Here is a 19,926-nt window from a genome sequence, read left to right as displayed (position 1 = left end):
TTTTGTTTGTTTAATTTGTTGTTTTTTTTTTAAACTTGTTTGCTTGACATTTTGTATCAATTCATTCCATCTGCATTAGTTAAAATTAAACACCTATTTATAGCTTACCAAAGAAACATCTATTTATAGCTTACAAGTAAATCCATGCATTAATTACGCACACCAAAGTTACTTTTGTTAGATGTATGTTTTTCTTTCTTCATCTAATGATAAAGAGATAAATTTAAGAACCATATAATATTAAAGAGATGATCTTTGTAACGATATTCTCAAGGGTCTTTTTCAGCAACGAAAGTGCTTTCAACAAGAAGAGTAGTTCAAAAATCCTGGCTAGTGACATCAAAAGGGTGGCATTCAACTGGTTAAAAATGAGAACCAATAGTGGTTCAAGTATCGATTGGTTAACATGGTGTATTGATCCTAAAACTGTTTGCCTGAATGTTTTATAACTTCCAACGGCTTGCTAGCATTTTTATATACAAGTCTTTTGCTCTTATAAAAACAAGATTACTATACCAGTTTCATAGTTACAATAGATGTAATTATTACTTGGAATGAACAAAAGTATTGCAAGGCATGGACACGTTAAATTCATTTACCTTATTGTATCATCATAGACATGAAATAATACAAAGGGGATATAGTATAAGAAAGAGTAATGACAATTACAAATCATATTTGGTTTCAGAGAGACCAAAAAACTTCATTCGTAGTATATCATAAACAGTGGTAATGAATTGAAAAGTTACACTTGAGACATTTAAAGATCATGGAGTACTGTAATCTTTCAGGACACCTTTTGCATTTTCCATCCGACGCAATGCCTTGAGCAAATGAGAGAGGGTGTTGGTGATGGCTGGTGTTGAAAATACCACCAAACTTTATATTCACGAAATCATTAACGCCCTTGGCCAAGTAGCAATCATCATGTGTCTCGCTCTTAAGTATTGACGGAGCACAAGCGGTATGTATGGACTGAGCACAAGATTGACAATGATAGAAAGATTGATGAGGATTCAAATCTTCCTCACAGATTTCACAAAAGTATTCACTCTTGTGGTTCTCAATCGGGAGGTAACTTAGTTGCATTGGATGCTCGTCATACTTGTGCCTCACTGTTTCGGCTAATAACAAAGCACATTCCGGATGTATAACAATACCACAAGTGATGCATAAGAATGAAAGTCCACGCTTATAAATGGATCCGAGACAGATATGACAAGAATTACGACCGATTCCTTTTGTTTGAACTAGTGAAAGAAGGTGATTGGGGTGAGCTTTGTGTGTGATTTCTTTAGGTATAAACCCACATGTAACATCCACATAGTATTCACATCCGACGCAACCATACACAAATCCGTTGCAATGTAGATAACAAACCTTACAATTGAACACACCGAAAAAGAAAGGAAGATCGTTTGAGAAGATGAAATTGAGGGTATGTTGCGGGTGGCCCGGGTGGTTTTGTATTATTGGGGGGAGTCGAGTGCACCACTCATGGAGAGCAAAGTCATTGCAACTCTGGTGAGGGCATTTGTAAAAAGGCATGGTGGACATGATTGGTCTGAGACATGCGTTGCATAGCAGTTGGGTCTTTTCCATTGGGTCATGACACTTTATTAATAACAAAGAATTTGAGGAGGAAAAGGAGGTTTGCCCATGATCAACTAGAATCAGAGGGTGTTGATGACTCTTGTGTGTTAGGCGATCATCCACCTTAATCTTATGATGATGATCATCATCATTAGTGGTTTGTTGGAAAAACAAGTAGTGTTTTGGTAGGCTGTATGTTTCATCAGGGAATGGGAGATGGAGAAGACCAGGATGGTCAACATCTTCATAATTTTTAATGGTTTTGCTAAGGTCTAAGCATCATAAATTGGGAATTAGAATATGTATAATATGAAAACAATTTAAGTAGTAAATGATATATAATAATAATTAAGGAAAGAAAGCAAAGAAACTGTGATTTACCAGCACGCGGAGGCACTCTTACGCAGTTCAGATGGACGTAGTAGAGACATTTATCGCATTTGTAACTCCAAAGATCCTCTCTACGATAAAAATCATCACCACATACTCTGCATCTGGGAAAATGTTTAGCTTTTTGATCTTCTCTGGGGAAGGAATATAAAATGGTGAGGGGATGGGTATGATAAAAAGAACCATGTGTTCTCTGTTGGATGAGCAATTTATGTGGTAGGAAAGCACATTCAGTGTGTATGGTGAAGCCACCACAAGTGGTACTACATTGATAGAAGATGCCTTTATGTTCCTTCCCACAAGCACTACAGAGGCATAAAATGGGCTTAGGGATGGAACATATTAGCAAGTGAGGGTGGGAAGGATGATAGATGATATTTTTTCCTACTTCCAGGGCACACTTGACATCAATGTAGAAATTAAAACAGTCATCACACTTGTAAAACATTTGTGTTTCTGGATACATGTCACTGCTCTCACAAATCTGACAGATGCAATTATAAGCCGGTGCCAGTTGTTGGATAAGAGGATGTCTGTGTAATGTTTTCTCCAACCTTGGTGGCAACTCACCACAAAATTTGTGAAGTGAGAAGACCTTCTTATCATCACATGATGATGAACAAATGGTGCATGTGTAGCAGTACCTATGGTACATATGGATTATTTCCCTACACCTCCAACATGTGGCACCTCCAAACCCTTCTTTTTTTGTAACCAGATCACCACCCTCCTCATCTTCTTCTTTATCTTCTTCATATTGTAGCTGCAAATCAATGAGCTTTAGTGGATGAGGGTGTTCGAATACTTTCAGTGTCTCCATTATTATCATTATTATATATATCTCTCTCTTTATAATAATATATAGAGATGTTACACTTCCCAGCTTATTAATTTATAGCAAAGAAAGAGCATATATGCGTGCCAAATTCACAAAACTAAGCAGGATTCCTTTCTTCCTTTCTTTCTTTCTTTTTTTTTTTTTTAATATCTTTGGCTTTTTTTAATTTGTTATTCGCTTTTCCTCTTCCAGAGAAGATATCCATAAAGTTTCTTAAAAATTGTTTCTCATACTATTTTTTTAATTTGCCAACCAAGTTCCCTATATGTCCTGTGCAATATGGAATTCCTGATAATTAATAACTTTATATCAGCAAGTGGCATAACTTATGATGTATTTTATGAATGTGGCATAACTTATGATGTATTTTATGAATGTGCAGTTGATAAAAAAAAAAAAATACATATGATACTGTAATGTGGACATTCTTTTCTCAAAATCATGATTATTCTAGATTTGGTTTCTGGTTTTGTTCTTTACTTAGTTTCATACCTAAGGAATAAACACACAGAAGCATAGCATAATTCTTTTCCTTTTTCTTTATCTTTAGTACCAACTCTCCTCTCTAATAAGCAAGGAATATTTTTTAAGTCCCAATTTTAAGTTGTACGTTAGTAATTAGTCTTGTTTTATTAATTGGTATGGAGATGGTTAGAGTTGACTCATATAGCTTAATTAAATGAGTTTAAAACAAAGCAAAGCCAACTGGTGGAGTTGACTGTTTTTTATGACGTTAATCTAATTTAAGGGTAGAATATATAAGATTATGATTATGCAGAAAAGTTAACTTGTTTCAGTATATATATAATATAATATGAATAAAACATGATTACATTTTCTTCAAGCTAAATCCTAGAGGTTTATAGTGTTGTATTGTACTTTTGACAGGATTGAGCCAAATAGCAGTCAAGTCAACCAAAACCTTGCACACTCCATTTGCAATCAATCAAGATTATTTGGAGCAACTAAAGAAAATGAAGTTGTTTCTGTTTTAAAATGGTCATTTTGCAATCAATTGAAAGCTAGTTTTCAAATGTGAAGGTTTTTTCGGGAGGGCTTTTTTGAAATTTGTTTTTGTTTAAAACCAGAAAATTAATGCTAATCCTTCTACAAGGGCCAAATAGGAAAAAAAAAATGCAAGGTCTTTTTAAGAAAATTAAAAATTGAGGTTCAATCCCGAATATATATATATATATATATATATATATATATATATATATATATATATATATATATTGGGTATCACTTGTATGTTTAACATTTTACTAATGGTTATTCTTATATTTCATTATTTTTTCAAATCTCTATAGAAAACTCTTTCTGTGCTTTCATAAACAACCAAATATTTTTATTCAAATATGTAGTGCAAATGTTTGAGTAAGTTAAAAAAATGTGGAATTCGACTTCAATGACCAAGTACTCTGGGAGGAACTCAAAAAGATTATAACATCCTACTTTCAAGCAAGCAGTTAAAGCATTCTACTTACATTATTCTTTTAAATTTTTTATCCAATTAATTTATAGCCCTGAAATTTCTTTGTATTCAAGTGTCATTGCTTTAATCAACTGAAGATATATCAAAAAAATGAATCGGTGGTTTATGTTTTTGAGAGAAATAAATCTTTATATATACACAATTTCTCATTTGCCTTTTAGCTTTTCGTTCGGTTATGTTATGGTGATGGAATCATATGAAAATTATTATTTATTAAGATTGCAAACAAATCAGACACTAAACATTTACCTTACACACTCCATTTGCAATCAATAATCAAGATTATTATGATCAACTAAAGAAAAGGAAGCTGTTTCTGTTTTAAGATGGCCATTTGCAATAATCAGATGAAAGCTAAATTTAAGATGAGTATTTGCAATCAGATACATTATATGCATTCAAAGAAAAGAAAGATGTTAAAACCCAACCTTGATTCTTCTTGAATGGCTTCAATTTTGAGTTCTGGTTCAAGGATTCAAGCTCGGCGCTTGTAACTTCACCTTGTGGGCTTCAATTTCGACTTTCGAGCTTCATGGGTTGAGTTTTTTTAGGGTGCGATTGGTTTTCTACTTTTCTTTCAGTGGCTGAAGGTTTCTAGGGTTTACACTTTACGTCTTGATCAGACCTTTGAGATCGGATCCCGAATGAATATAAGTTGGAAAGTTTGTTATTGTTGACGATCATATTAGTTTGTATAAAAAACTAAAGGAAAATGATATAGATTTCAAACTGGTATGAGGTTTTTTAGTTTATTTTGTTGACGCCAAAAAAACTTAAGAAAAATTCTCTGCTAATAAATAAAAATATTTCATTAGAATGAAAAAATGTTGTAAAAAAGGTTATAAAACCGGAGTGCAAATGGTTGGACAGAACATGTTCTCTGCTAATTTTCTGTTTTATATATATTAAAAGCACTAAAGTGAGTTCGATCCAAATAACAACCATAACAAACATCCCTTGACTAATAGCAACAATCCTAAATCTTCATACAATTTTATGAATGAAATATCCAATTAGGAAGAAAACCTAAATTTTTATTCTGTATTTGCCGATAGAAAACCCCCAAATTGCAAGATATGACATGATATTATCAAGCATTCATTACAAGATATCAGCTTGTAATATAACAAAAGTCTTAAAACCAGACAACTAAAATATGACACATGAACAAGATATTTTTGCTTACATTTCAATTATTAGTCTCATGTATTTTGCTAAACAATACTCTATACTCTATATAAACTAAAACCACAACATAAAATTGGTCTTATATGTTTATATATATTTCATTATTAGACATTAAATCTATATATTTTTCTTGAAAAACAAAACTTCCCAATTAGTGGGATCTTGCTATAATTTGTATGTATATACTCTAGTTAGTGACCGAAATATCCACATAACAATTATCCTGCAACTATCTGCAAGAAATAAAAAATCATAATCAGATAACTTCTAAAGTTCTAGATTATATCTAGTTTGAACAAATGAATTCAAAAATAATGAAAAATTTAGTGAACAAGTAAAAATATACTAAACACAATCTTTGCTGATGACTAGAATGTGTTCTTATAAAAAAAAACTGTATTTTTTTTATTTGTCAATTAGGTTATGTAAATTATCTAATTACTGAAAAATATCTTAAAGAATCTTACGATAGAATAAATTAAAAAAATTGAGTTGATAACTGAGTAATTTTAAAGTAAAAAGCTTGTTATAAACATCTATACGCATGACTTTTGAACTTAAACGGTTTTGAATTTGTATATGACAAAATATTTCATTCTACATGATTCAAAGCAAGATTTTTAACTTAAAAAATCAAATCTAAATGTAAAAAAGCTACTGATACCAATAAATTTTCATGAGTTTGTATTATATAACTTAACTTAATCATGCATATATTTTTTTTTTATTAAAAGTACCTGATAAATGAATGGATCAGTTCTCCCTCCAGCTCCTGACCTTCTCACCTCCTCTTTCTTCAGCAACCTATCATTTAAGTATCAGTTATATTGTCATATACCTTAAGAATATTTTTCCAAACAAGTATCAAGTAATGCATTTTTGTGAATTTTCATTGGTTGAATGCATGGTTTCTTGAATTTTTATGGAGGAATGCATGTATTTCTTTTAATTGCAGAAAACCCCTTTGATTTATGTATTTGAACAGAAATCGGGCAATCTAACGATTAAGAAAGGAAGCCATGCCACGTGGCATGCTATTATAGGCCAATACCGTAAGTAAAGAGGGAGATTATGTTTTACATGCGCAAGGCTTTGCTGGTGTCGGGGCTGTCGCCGAGCAACTGACGTATGCGGACTTCCGAAGCGGATCCATTGTGAGCAAGCACTTCCAATATGGCTTCAGACCGGCGGATTAGATGAGAGGAGCTGACCGGAGCCGACGGCTTCTCTCCCTTTGTCTTCGACTTCCAGCTTTCTGAGCTGGAAACCAAGCTGCTGGAGCCACCTGACAAACACGACGAGCCTTCTGTCGTCTCCGACGAGCTACCGGACACAACAAAAGATTTCTGTTCGACGCTAGAGTTTTTCCGGCAATCGGAAATCCATAACGTCTTAGATCTGCTCTTTCTCACCACCTGCAGACAAATCCAAAAATCGATCAGTAAGAAGGCGAGACTATGAGATCACATTGATCGATAGAAATCGTATTAGCTTAGATAACTATAGCTTGTTCTTTGTTTACAATTATTGTACTCAATGCTAATAACAGAGTATGACGATGAAGGATCAGAACAGTATGCTAATGACGTAACTACGTCCGATCAAGGCGTATGTAACCATAAAATTTTAGTATAAACTATGAAAATAATTCAAGCTGAAATGAAAGAATGAATCATGAACGAAGTAATTAGGTACGTTGAAGTGTATCTGAGTTCGAGGAAGCTAAAGTAAACAGTTCACATAGAACAGAGAGTTACTAAGAAGCCCAAATTCAGGATACGAGGTTAAAATTTTCAAATAGAAACCGATTCTGAGGGAATTCATCAATAACGAATAGAATTTGCACACGCAAGTCCAATCAGAGATCTAAATCGGACTGAATTCCGGATTTTCTATCATACAGAACATCAAGTCGATCGAATCAAATGCACAAACTATATACATTTACCTTAAACTTCATCTCGTGTTCAGAATGAGCAATAGCACTAGCAACCATACGAAGACCGCATCCATGAGCTTCATCCGATGATGCATCATCGCTACTCACAGTAGACGAAGCAGACGACCTCGAACACGATTTACACACCAACAAACTCTCAGAACAATCAGAATGGCACGTACATGTGGTTCCCTCGCTGCTAAACGCATCAAATCACAACAAAAACACTCATTCATGATCCAGCCACGAATTAATTAACGTAAAATCAAACCAAATTGATGACGTTAAATTCAATTGAGTTACCATGGAGACGAGGATAGAAGGATAAGAGCTGAAGCAACGATCTCTTCGGTGGAATTTGGAAATGGTGATTCGGATTCCATTTTGTGTTACTTCAGAAGCTTTTTTGTATCAGTAACAATAGGCGGGAATGACAAATAATTTGAATTTTTGGTAAGATTTTTGCGATTTGATCTGGTTAACTGAACTCTTTCTACGATCTAAACTACTTTGTTACGACGGTTTGTTAAGCATGAGTGAGTTCGTTAACACAAATATGGGTGAAGTTTTGTGGACCCGTTTCTCGTGAAAAAGTAGAAAGTGGGCTATAAATTGACCCAAGTTATTCAAGCTCATCTTTTGCTAGAAAAATTGTGCACACAATTTGTTTAACCCATCCTTATGAAACATGGTTAACGACTTCATGATTTTCAATAACACCACCACATAAAACTAATATCATTTTTCATTAGACAGATATCTTATTGAGTTGTGCCTTTGCAAAGAGGCTAATTATTAAATATTTTCCCCCTCTTTTTCTTTCTTGACTGCTCTCTGCAAATGTGATGACCTTATAAAGATCTCCAAAATGGTTATATGCGTATATGGTAAGCCAAGATGTGATAGTCAAGTCAGCTCGTGGACTAATGTGTCCAGAAACAACAGTGGGTTTGTGGGATGGTTTGATCTCCCAATGTGTCCAAGATCAGTGGAAGTTATTCGTGGGTTGCTTAGGTCCATGAATGAGTTAAGCAAGCACTAGTAGATGGTAAGAAGTGCAAGTATTTGTTTATGTTTTGTGGGATAGCTAACAATGCGTGGATGATGATTAAGTAATGGTGGGGTGTTAACGTGGTAGGTTTTTGGAGGGTAAATGGTGGTTTTTAGTGTTTGTTGTTAGTATAAGAAATGTGTTCAGTTTGAAGTGTCGAAGTGTTTTGTATGTTTTTTGGTTCTTATATTAAATGTAATAGTCAATGCCTTAAAGGCAGATGTCCGAATTGTAAATGGCAATTTTGAAGGAATGAAAAATGATCATATGTTTGTGTACTTGTTTTGTATATGCAATGCTTGAAATCAGTATATCTAATGAATTTTTTTTTGCTATATGTGTCATTTTTTTAATTTCATTTAAATCCACTAGGCAATTTGTGGTTTTTTTTAGCTTTGTTATTAAATTATTAAAAAATCTAATCTAAAAATATAATAAAGAAAATAAGGAAACTTAAATGTCTCTATAAATTCTCACTTAATTTGTCAATTAATATATTAAATTCAATTAAATTCAAATAAACTTTTCTAATTGAAAAACATATCTTCAATTAATCTCTTTTGAGTTCACGATAATTTGTAGAAACTTTGCAAAAATTGGTTCATTAACAACCAATATTGATATTTTTTTTTAAAATTCAATGATTAACAAAATATATTAAATTTTTAAAAAAATCAGTTTATTACACGGAAATATAGTGTTGTAGTGACGTGCATAGATTTGTGTACTTGATCCTCAAGAGATGTTTTGATCATTTTGATAATGATGGTCAACAAAGGATAATGGTGTAATATGTGCTAGTGATTGTGTATATGTTAGGGGGGTTTTGTTTTATCTTTTAAAATATTTTTTAGTTTTTAGGACAAGATAAAAAAACAAAAGATGTTTAGTGATGTTGTAAAAGTTACTTTTTTATATAAAGAAAAATGAATTTTTTGGAAAAGTTACATAATCTGATTTTTACAACTTTTTCTAAAAAAACTTTTGTCTTTCAAAAGCTTAGTCGAAAAACCCCTTAGTATACTTATTTATTTTTTTTACCATTAAGGATATGAGAAAAATTGACCATTATTATAATAACATCATCAAATAACGTTGTCATAATCTTCAAACTTAAAAACACTGCATCATTCTAGGAAATTTGTGAGGGATTTAAGAGTTTATTTATGGATTTTTTGTTTTTTGTTTTATTTTATATATATGACCCAAAATTTGTCGGCTCAAAAACAACAGGATTTCTCGTACCAATGATTTGATCCTGATGATATGCACTCGGACCATTCCCCTTCCATTCTCAAGCAGTGCATAGCTATCCTGCATTCCCGTGCCACTTCAATCCACAAACTCAAACAAATTCATGCCTTTTCAATCAAACATGGCGTCTCTCTCAACAACCCAGATATGGGCAAACATCTGCTGTTCAGTCTCATCTCCCTCTCCGCACCTATGTCCTACGCCCACAAAATCTTCAAGCAAATCGATAACCCAAACATCTTCACTTGGAACACAATGATTAGAGGCTACGCCGAGAGCCAAAACCCAAAACCAGCCATGGATATACACCGCAGCATGCGGTCGTTTGCTGTCGAACCCGACACGCATACGTACCCATTTCTTCTTAAAGCCATCGCCAGGTTAATCTCTGTCAAAGAGGGTGAAGAGGTGCACTCCATCGCAACTAAAAACGGGTTCGGATCATTGGTGTTTGTCCAAAACGGTTTGGTTCATATGTATGCTGTATGCGGACGTGCTGAAAGCGCACACAAACTGTTCGAGGAAATGTCTGAAAGAAACCTCGTAACTTGGAACTCTGTAATCAATGGATTTGTTCTCAACGGGAGGCCTAACGAGACTTTAACTCTTTACAGAGACATGGTTGACGAACAGGTGGAGCCAGATGGTTTCACTTTGGTTAGCCTACTCACTGCATGTGCAGAACTCGGTGCCTTAGCATTAGGCAAGAGGGTTCATGTCTACATGTCCAAAGTCGGGTTAGCTGAGAATCCCCATGCTGCAAACGCCCTTTTGGATCTTTACTCAAAAACAGGAAACATCAAAGAAGCACATAAGGTGTTTGATGAAATGAAGGACAAGAGTGTAGTCTCATGGACTACACTCATAGTTGGCTTAGCCATGAACGGATTTGGTAATGAATCGATCAATCTTTTCAAAGAACTAGAAACAAAAAAACTTACACCTAGTGAAATCACCTTCGTAGGTGTACTCTACGCTTGTAGCCACTGTGGATTGGTTGATGAAGGGTTCAATTATTTCAAAAGAATGAAAGAAGAGTACAAGATTGAGCCAAGAATCGAACACCATGGATGCATGGTTGACTTATTAGGAAGATCAGGCCATGTACAACAAGCTTATGATTACATCATCAACATGCCATTACAACCAAACGCAGTCATCTGGAGAACCTTATTAGGAGCTTGCACAATCCATGGACATACAGGTATAGCTGAGTTTGCAAGAGCTAAACTCATAGAACTTGAACCTAACCACAGTGGTGACTATGTGTTACTCTCAAATCTCTATGCTTCTGAGAGAAGATGGTCTGACGTGTCAAAAGTGAGAGAAAAGATGTTAGCAAATGGGGTTCAAAAGTCACCCGGGCATAGTTTAGTTGAGTTGGGAAATAGGGTTTATCAATTTGTGATGGGGGAAACATCAAATCCACAAAATGAAGAAATCTACATTAAATTGAATGAGATGACAAGATTATTGAGGCTAGAGGGATATGTGCCTCATGTTGTGAATGTGCTTGCGGATATTGAAGAGGAAGAAAAGGAGACTGCTTTATCGTATCATAGTGAGAAGATTGCTATTGCGTTTATGCTTATTAATACGCCTAATGGGATGCCTATTAGGGTTGTGAAGAATTTAAGGGTTTGTGCAGATTGTCATCTTGCTATTAAACTTGTTTCAAAGGTTTATGGAAGGGAGATTGTGGTGAGGGATAGAAGTCGGTTTCATCATTTTAAGGATGGGTTTTGTTCATGCAAAGATTATTGGTAGGTAGAATATTATGTACATCTTGATTACCAATTTTGATTATGGGAGTTCTTTGTTTTTGAATTTGGTTTGAAATTATGGTTTTTGAGTTTTAGTTTGATTAGTTAAATGCCATTTGAAGTATCATTAAGCATGTAAGATAAGCATGAATGTATTTGAATGCAACAAGACATTGAATATTACAACTTCGGGTCTTTTGGTATGAACAGCTTGATAATCAAAAAGCCACATTTATCCTATTAGTGCAAGTGATGTTTTTAATCTTTCTTTAAACAAAATTCGAATAACTCTACTTGCCAGAGATATTGCTCAAGTTCCGTGTACTAAACCTGAAATTATACTGTTAATCGTTAATCACTAAAACAACCAAAGTCACTAGGATGTTATTACAAAATAATCATCTTTTGAAAACATATTTGAGAATGGCCATAATCATTATGTTACAAAATGATTATGTTTTCATATATTCTTTTATAAATATAATATATATCATTTATAAAACAATTTTTATTTTGCAAAAAAAAAAAAAAAATTGTCATATTCATTTAAAAAATAGTCATTTTGAAGATCTACTAATTTTGATGTAGTTATTAAATTAATACGAAAAGCAGAAAAAGAAACAGGAGGAGATGGCGTTTTATTATATTTCTCGTTTGGTTCCTCTTAACTACCAAGTCCAAAACCCTAAAAACCCCCGTTGTGAGAGAAAAAACTGTCAATGGCCTGTAATGGCACCGGATGTGAATCGGGTTGCTATAAAGACAGCACCGGGGATGAAGTGGAAAAATCATCCACGGAGAAGTTAAATGGTGATGTCAATGGCGATGGTAATCACCATCGCCACCAGACGACGTGTCTCAAGTGTAAGGCAGCCGAAGCCACAGTCTTCACCGGCGGGGAAGGTGGTAGCAGATTCTGTGCTGATTGCTTCCGTAGTAACCTTTATGGAAAGTTTAAGCTTGCTGTCACTTCCCATGCCATGATTTCGCCCACTGATAAAGTTCTCGTGGCCTTCTCCGGTGGTCCTTCATCCAGGTTACCTTTCCCTTTCCCGTCGACACATAGTCTGTAATTGTAAAGGCGTATTTGATCCGTTCTGTTATATTTTTGCTATGAATTGAAACGATTTCATTAATAAATATGATATATCTTGTTTTCTCCCTCTTTGACAAACTTCTATTCTTTTTATGTGTTAGGAAAGGGAAGTAGATATGTTCCCACGCTCCCTTAAATTTGATACGTAGATTACAAAGGTAGCATGTAATTAGGGTGTTCGAACAATTGAAATCATTTTGGAAACCTGGTATTGGTTTTAAGCACAAAACAGACTAAAACATCATAGTAAGAACCTATTATTTGTCAAAATAAACATCATCAAGAACATTAAAATAAGAATCAAAGAGAGACGAGACACAATGTGGATGCGAATATGCAAAAGAAGATCTTATTATTTGTTGTTTGGTTATTTTTCCCTCTTTTCAGTGCAATATTTGAATATCCAAATGTGCTTATTAGTCATTTTGAGAGTTGTGCTAATGCTTTTTTAAGTTTAATGCTACTAAAGGGTAATTAACCATACAATGATCTTTGCAGGGTTGCTCTTCAATTTGTTTCTGAGATGCAACTCAAATCCCAGACAAACTTTGATGCAACTGCAATTAGAGACAGATCTTTACCTGTATTTGGTGTTGGAGTAGCTTTCATCGATGAAACTGAAATCCATCCCATCACTTGTACTGATTTCAATAAAGCCATTGAAGACATTAAAGAAATTGTATCAAATTTATCTCCACCCAAAAAAGAATTGCACATAGTCCCAATCAGAAACATCTATTCAACAAAAACCAGTGATGGAAGTGAGACACTGAAGAATCTAATAAACACTGTTAGTGATGCAACTGGAAAAGAAGACCTTCTTTCACACCTACGTATGTTGTCCTTACAAAAGGTTTGATTTCAAAAAATTAATATCATTATCAACAAACTCATATGCATTTCTATTTCATTTATGTTTTGTATGCCATTTTACTATGCAGATTGCTATTGAAAATGGATACACCAAACTTGTGTTGGGCTCATGCACATCCAGGATAGCTTGCCATGTACTTGCAGCCACAGTCAAGGTTTGCTTTTTCTTTTTTTCTTTTTCTTTTTTTTTGGTTTCTAATCTTTGAAATTATTGGTAATATTGTATTTTAAATAATAGGGGCAAGGGTACTCATTAGCAGCTGATATACAATATGCTGATGCAAGATGGGAAATTCCAGTAGTTCTTCCCCTACGTGATTGTCTCATTCAAGAACTCAACATACTTTGCAGTCTTGATAGGTTTTTATATTTTTCTATAAATATTTGTAGTAACACTGACAAAGGTTTATGGTTTACCTATAATTTGAATAATTTTTTTTTTTAATTCATAACAGTTTGAAGATTGTGGAGGAATTTAAAGACTCTCGTGGTGGCATCAATGGTTTGGTTTCATCTTTTGTGAAACTCTTGCAGGTAAATTGTAATTTTAAATGTTACTGTTTGATATGAACAAAAAAAGTTAGGGTTTGTTTGGTATGATGGAATGGATCACAAAGGAATGGAATGGAATTCAACCTAGGAAGTAGGAAAAGGAATCACATTTTGTTGTTTGTCTCAGGAAGAAAATCCTTCTCGGGAATGCACAATTGTAAGGACTGCTGGAAAGCTGACTCCATTTCCATTCAACAAGATTCCGGAGACAAACACCGATTCCAATGATGTTAACTTGGCATCTCAAAGGCGACATAAGAAGTTTAATTTAAAGCCGATTGAATCGCTTCCTCCAGACTCATTCTGCCCTATTTGCAATAGCCCAATCACCGACTTACAAAGCATGAATTCTTTTCGTAATTCCCAAACTACCCCTGAACTTTTTGGTGCTGCTTGCTGCTCTAGTTGCCAATATCAGATACTTCCTGAGGAACTTTCGTCAATGGAGGAGTTCTATTCGTTTTTACCTGAATCTGTCATCGATCGAGCAAAAAATGGGAACCAAAAATGGATAAGGTGAGGGCGATTTAGTAATTCTATTGGTTTTTTTCTCTCTTCATATTAATGTTGGAAATGTAAATTCTTTGACAGGGAAAAGATACAAGATTGTTTGATTTTAGACGATGAAGATGAAGTTTGAGGTTCTAAATGTAGTAAGTTGCTGAAACTGCTTATTTAAAAAAGGACAAAAGAAAGAGATAGAGATAATAGTTTAATGAGAATTTTGGAAGTGTTGATAAACTTAAAATGAAATTTGTTTGGTTTTTGTTGCTTTGGGATCACAGGAGGACCATTTTTTGTTACATTCTTATGAAAGGTATTTTTGTCTTGGAGTGAATTGTGATAATGAGATATATCCAAACTGCCAAAATAAACATTCAGGATAGATGTAGATGGATTGCTAAATCACACATGTACAACATCTTTATGTTTCATATACTATTATTATTATTATGGACTACATTACAAACTTAACAACTATTTGGGGAAGATTTCAAAAAATGGAGCAAATTTGCAATTTGAGTAAAGTACAAGGACCCAATTTGTAGTTTACTCTATATATTATGGGAAGGTAGTTTGCCTGTAACAGAAGCGAGTTCTTAAATCAGTTTATATCTTAGTTAGAGTACATGCTTTCAAAATTAATATTTAAAGGCTTCTAAGTTTATATTACTCAAATTATTGGTATGATCATTAAACAATGACCTACTCGAGTTGATTTGTATATTAAGTTATCGAGTCTCTTATATGATTATAAACTTATAATATATGGGTCCTTTACACATAGCACATTGAAACAGTTATAACAAATAACTATTCTCTTTGAAAGTGACATCTCACCAATTTGTATTTTAGGGAATTTTCTCCTAAATCCGGCTAGTCAATTCAATCAAATAACCAATGATTTATAAATTCTTTTCTATGACATATTCGTGTTTTGATTTTTTTTTTTTTTAAATGTCAAGTGAGATAATATGTTTATTAATAAAATAAATAGAAAGATAATAAAATTTGCGACGGAAGTGGTTGAAGTTGATGGTTACAGGTGCTAGAGAAAGAAGGGATTGGAAACAGAGGACCCTGCCACTGCCACATCTTTCTCACATCAAAAGCACAAACCCTTCGCCTTTTCCACGTTCTCAAAGATATTTTATTTGATCTACAATAAGTTGAATACACGCCTGATAATAATGGTTAATTAACAAAAATGTACTATAAAGTGTAAACTAATTGTTTATATATATTTAGTACAAAATAACTGTTTGTTTCGTAATTTACGAAATTACTTATAATAAATTGTGATTTCATACACACTCTGTCATGGTAACTTGCTATTGATTTGGAATATTTTCATTATATATTTAATAATTAAGTGTGAGATTCATGTATTTTATGGGTTTATTTAAGAGAAAATTAAATATCAAATTCTTAATACTTAAAAAGTTTGAATTTATAAGAAAATTATATATATATATATATATATATATATATATATATATATATATATATATATATATATATATATATTGAATTATTAAAATGAAAATATTTCTTTTTTCTTTTAAATTTAAACAAATCTTCCTATTCTAATAAAAGAATAAATTTATTTTCTTTTGGTCATGTATCATTTTACTAAGTCTCATAATTAATGTAATGTTACTTGTTAACCTATTGTTCTTTATTTCAAATTTCAAATCTTAAATTCATCACTCTAATTTCATTAAAGTAATAACATTAAAATTAAAATAAAATAAAGTTAATATAGATTATAAGGTGATATAATTTCACATATTTATTTAAATCAACAATTATAATTTTATATAACTAAAAAATTATCTCTTAATTAATAATTTATTTAAAATAATTGATTACTAATTTTGAGTTTTTAATTTGAAAGTTTAATTTATTTTTTAACTGTGGTTCCTACGGGTTATATACTAGTAATTTAGCGGGTTATATACTAGTAATTTAGATAAATAAACAAAAGAAACTAATGAGGATTTAATTTAACAAATTTAAAATTAGAAGGAAAATATATTAATGAAATTGATATGCATTTATTATTATTTATTATATTTAAATACTATATGGAATTTAATAAAATGGAAAAACCATAAAATGATATGTGAAAAAAAATAATAACAAGAAGAAAAAAGCATGTGGCATAATGTATTAGAATATGATAAATGGCAAAATCATTTTTATTTATTATGAATGATTGAAAGAGTTGAATTATAATTTTTATGAATTTTGTTTTACCATCTCCAAACACAAATTCTTTCAATCAAAAATAAATTCACTAAACGTTGTATTTAGATTATTTATTTGCAGTGCAATACACAACAAATTATATAAATTGTTCAAAAAACATTTCCTACCACTTCAAAGACCATTCACAAACACTACTACTCATCACCATTTAACACCACCACCTATCTCACTACCACCAAAAGCAAACACAACATAGTAGTTGTCTTTTTAACACAAGATCTTCATCTTCAATCCTTCATATATCCATTTATCTTCTTCAATAGAAGATTAAATTGCACATTTTTTTCGCCTCTCATTGCCTTTTCAATAGGGATCCTCAACAATGAGAGGAATAAGCTTCAATACCACTGAGAGTGAAGAAGAATTCATCAACAAAAATCTTGTGATACAGTGAAGAATTTGATTGACAAAAATTTGGTGAGGATTACATCCTTGTATAGTAGCAACGCAACACCAATCGTATATAAAGAACATCATCAACGTCGGGTTGAAGATGAAGGGATTTTGTCCCTCTACTTTATAAACATTTGTTCTTTTTTTGGTTTCTTTTTGTGATTATCTTGTTTTTTTTGTTTCTTGAACCAATGATTTTTTAGATCCCTAAAGTTTATCATCATCGCTAGGATCTATCGTTTTATTATAGGTTTGATTTAAAATCATAAATAGGTGAATAAAACAATGAAAAATGTCAATCCACTTAAAAAAATCTGAAACATCCCAAAATATGACCCAAAAATTTTTGTTTAAAATTTCTAAAAGTACTAAAATAATATCACAAAGTAAAACCCATAGGTCAATGTTTCATAACAGTAACTAATAGTTATGTAGAACTGTATCAAAACTATATCAATCACATTTATGAAAAACTAAAAACATCTCCCAGGACAGCTAAAACTGTGGTGTATGCGATGCCATCAACCCGAGCTCTTCCCTTTACTTGCGGAAGTACCTGAAACCAAAACTGAAACTGTAAGCACGAAGCTTAGTGAGCTCCCCCAAACTACCACATACCATACAATACATATAAACACATACTGGGCCTTGCCCACTCCATCGGACCGAAGTCCGGAAACTGCATCGGACCGAAGTCCGGAACTAGATCGGACCGAAGTCCGGAACTACTGAGGCCTTGCCTCCTGCATCGGACCGAAGTCCGGAACTAACTGCATCGGACCGAAGTTCAGAACTGACTGCATCGGACAGAAGTCCGGAACTACTGATCATAGCATAGCACAAACATATCAACTAGCATGAACACATAAATAGCATACTGCATCACGTTGTGACCCGGAACATATAACACATAATCCTGTCTGAGCCACGAAGGCTTCAAACATAATAAAATCTGTATCGGACCGAAGTCCGGAAATTACTACTAGCTATACGGGCCAACATTATGGCCTTATACCCGTTCCTATTGGAAGGAAACTCACCTCGTGATCTGGCTGCTGAGTGTATGGCTCTGGAAGCTATCTGCTGCTGCTTCGGTATCTCCCCGACTACAATTCCACAAATACACTCAATCAAAATACTAATAACTGCATTAGGGTAAAATAACTCTTTTACCCCTGGCTAAAGTCAACTCTCCTGGTCAAGGTCAACTCTTCTGGTCAAAGTCAACTTACAGTTGACCTGACTCGCCGAGTTGGGCCGCCAACTCGCCGAGTCCCTACTCTCATTTCTTAACCCTGCTTGCTGCTACTCGTCGAGTATGGCTTGAACTCGACGAGTTCCCATTTGATTCTAAAACTCAGACTATCTGCATCCGACTCGCCGAGTTGCATGAACAACTCGACGAGTTGTTCTTGAAATTATGAAGATTGTCTTAGACTTGCCGAGTTGTATGAACAACTCGCCGAGTCCTTCCATTACTGAGTCTAACCTCCGACTCACTGAGTCCATTCCACTACTCACTGGTCTCCACTCGGAATCACTCAAAGGGGAAGGATCGGGGACTCGCGACTCGACTCGCCGAGTCCGAAGAACGACTCGCCGAGTCACATGCATGCAATTACTAAAAACTCGATTCTGATCAAAACCACTGCATACAATACATAGATCTGAGTTCCTAAGGTTGGTTTACCACGTAAAGTTCCCAACTTTACGTGTACAAATGCATACAAAAGGTTATAAAGGCTAAAAAGGCACTTGGAAGAGTAGATCTAGGGCTATCATGCAAAATGGCTTCATAAAGTTGATAGATATACGTTTTTGGAACTGAAACATGGCTAGATCCGAAAGCTAATCCATCCAATATGATTTATCTACTAAGAACAAGCTAAAGAATTGGCTAAATATGCTTATAAAGGAGAATCAATCATCAAAACTGGAAGAAACCGATTATTACCTCAAGATACTCTGAAATAGGTGCGAAAACTTGGATCTTCTTCTTCTCCTTTGGATCTAGCCACATTCTTCTCTTCAAAACTTCAAGATTTAGACAAGAAAATCTCAAATACTCAATGGAATGGTTAGGGTTTGCCAAATAATGCTTTGAGGGTGAAGGAGACGAGTTTTGGGGCTCATAAGATGGTTTTAAATAGGGTGCAACCCGGGGATTTAGGGTTTCTACCTGGCAGGCCGACTCGCCGAGTCCCGAATATGGACTCGCCGAGTCGCCGATCTATACGCTGCCCAAGACCACGACTCTACTCGACGAGTCGGGCCATAGACTCGTCGAGTCCCTCTACAAACTTCTAAAATAATAAATAATATAAAGCAACATACCAGAGACGGGTCGTTACAATTCTCCCCCACTTGACTCAGACTTCGTCCTCGAAGTCTGCTACGGCTGAATCTGCAAATAACTCTGGGTAGTGCTCTTTCATCTCGTCTTCAGCCTCCCACGTCCACTCAGACCCCTTCCGGTGCTCCCACTACACCTTCACTAAATGAATTACCTTGTTCCTCAAGGTCTTTATCTTCCGGTCCAGAATCGCGACCGGCCTCTCAATATAATTCAAGCTGCTATCAACCTGAATATCTTCTAAGGGAACAACTGCTGACTCATCCACCAAACATTTCCTTAACTGAGACACATGGAAAGTGTTGTGGATCTGGCTAAGCTCTGTTGGAAGATCCAACCGATATGCAACCCGACCCACCCGGGCCAAAACCCTGAA

At 34.1% G+C, this 19,926-nt stretch overlaps 4 protein-coding genes across 5 annotated transcripts; 2 read left to right on the top strand and 2 right to left on the bottom strand.

Annotated features, from left to right (window-relative positions):
- Positions 1 to 646: 646 nt before the first annotated feature.
- Positions 647 to 5,097, bottom strand: LOC145011562 (uncharacterized). Of its 2 annotated transcripts, XM_078970304.1 has the most exons (3): positions 4,745 to 5,097; positions 1,975 to 2,746; positions 647 to 1,865 (listed from the first exon to the last, which is right to left on the bottom strand). In XM_078970304.1, exons 2-3 carry the CDS (start codon positions 2,636 to 2,638, stop codon positions 718 to 720), a joined length of 1,812 nt encoding a protein of 603 aa, XP_078826430.1. In that variant the 5' UTR covers positions 2,639 to 2,746; positions 4,745 to 5,097; the 3' UTR covers positions 647 to 717. The 2 variants fall into 2 exon arrangements, with proteins under 2 accessions (XP_078826430.1, XP_078826429.1); XM_078970303.1 differs by lacking the exon at positions 4,745 to 5,097 and having other exon boundaries at positions 1,975 to 3,175.
- Positions 5,098 to 5,722: 625 nt separating this feature from the next.
- On the bottom strand, positions 5,723 to 7,826 carry LOC145009828 (uncharacterized). The gene is made up of 5 exons (XM_078968457.1): positions 7,747 to 7,826; positions 7,453 to 7,642; positions 6,585 to 6,919; positions 6,242 to 6,308; positions 5,723 to 5,737 (listed from the first exon to the last, which is right to left on the bottom strand). The coding sequence occupies exons 1-5, from the start codon at positions 7,824 to 7,826 to the stop codon at positions 5,723 to 5,725; spliced, it is 687 nt and encodes a 228-aa protein (XP_078824583.1).
- A 1,879-nt stretch (positions 7,827 to 9,705) lies between these two features.
- Positions 9,706 to 11,606, top strand: LOC145013196 (Tetratricopeptide repeat (TPR)-like superfamily protein). Its single transcript, XM_078972000.1, has one exon. It carries the CDS (start codon positions 9,761 to 9,763, stop codon positions 11,513 to 11,515), a length of 1,755 nt encoding a protein of 584 aa, XP_078828126.1. The 5' UTR covers positions 9,706 to 9,760; the 3' UTR covers positions 11,516 to 11,606.
- Positions 11,607 to 12,162: 556 nt separating this feature from the next.
- Positions 12,163 to 14,886, top strand: LOC145012630 (Adenine nucleotide alpha hydrolases-like superfamily protein). The gene is made up of 7 exons (XM_078971428.1): positions 12,163 to 12,547; positions 13,106 to 13,460; positions 13,549 to 13,635; positions 13,719 to 13,840; positions 13,936 to 14,014; positions 14,160 to 14,548; positions 14,624 to 14,886. Exons 1-7 carry the CDS (start codon positions 12,231 to 12,233, stop codon positions 14,670 to 14,672), a joined length of 1,398 nt encoding a protein of 465 aa, XP_078827554.1. The 5' UTR covers positions 12,163 to 12,230; the 3' UTR covers positions 14,673 to 14,886.
- The last annotated feature ends 5,040 nt before the right edge of the window (positions 14,887 to 19,926 follow it).

The sequence above is a fragment of the Lactuca saligna genome, chromosome 8 (assembly GCF_052625555.1).
Source record: "Lactuca saligna cultivar CGN05327 chromosome 8, ASM5262555v1, whole genome shotgun sequence".
Lineage (NCBI taxonomy): Eukaryota > Viridiplantae > Streptophyta > Magnoliopsida > Asterales > Asteraceae > Lactuca > Lactuca saligna.
The sequence above is the reverse complement of the archived record's forward strand: the minus strand, read 5'-3'. Positions and strand labels throughout refer to the sequence as shown.

What these genes read in the sequence shown, in the direction of transcription:
- LOC145013196 (XM_078972000.1), top strand. Translation starts at nt 9,761, where the DNA reads ATGCACTCGGACCATTCCCCTTCCATTCTCAAGCAGTGCATAGCTATC.
- LOC145009828 (XM_078968457.1), bottom strand. Translation starts at nt 7,826, where the DNA reads ATGGAATCCGAATCACCATTTCCAAATTCCACCGAAGAGATCGTTGCT. An exon ending in CTTCTATCCTCGTCTCCATG is followed by an intron (nt 7,643 to 7,746) that starts GTAACTCAATTG and finishes TGATGCGTTTAG; the next exon opens with CAGCGAGGGAACCACATGTA. An exon ending in AACACGAGATGAAGTTTAAG is followed by an intron (nt 6,920 to 7,452) that starts GTAAATGTATAT and finishes ATTTGTCTGCAG; the next exon opens with GTGGTGAGAAAGAGCAGATC.
- LOC145011562 (XM_078970303.1), bottom strand. Translation starts at nt 2,812, where the DNA reads ATGATAATAATGGAGACACTGAAAGTATTCGAACACCCTCATCCACTA. An exon ending in AAGAGTGCCTCCGCGTGCTG is followed by an intron (nt 1,866 to 1,974) that starts GTAAATCACAGT and finishes TATGATGCTTAG; the next exon opens with ACCTTAGCAAAACCATTAAA.
- LOC145012630 (XM_078971428.1), top strand. Translation starts at nt 12,231, where the DNA reads ATGGCCTGTAATGGCACCGGATGTGAATCGGGTTGCTATAAAGACAGC. An exon ending in TCCGGTGGTCCTTCATCCAG is followed by an intron (nt 12,548 to 13,105) that starts GTTACCTTTCCC and finishes TGATCTTTGCAG; the next exon opens with GGTTGCTCTTCAATTTGTTT. An exon ending in TACTTGCAGCCACAGTCAAG is followed by an intron (nt 13,636 to 13,718) that starts GTTTGCTTTTTC and finishes TTTAAATAATAG; the next exon opens with GGGCAAGGGTACTCATTAGC.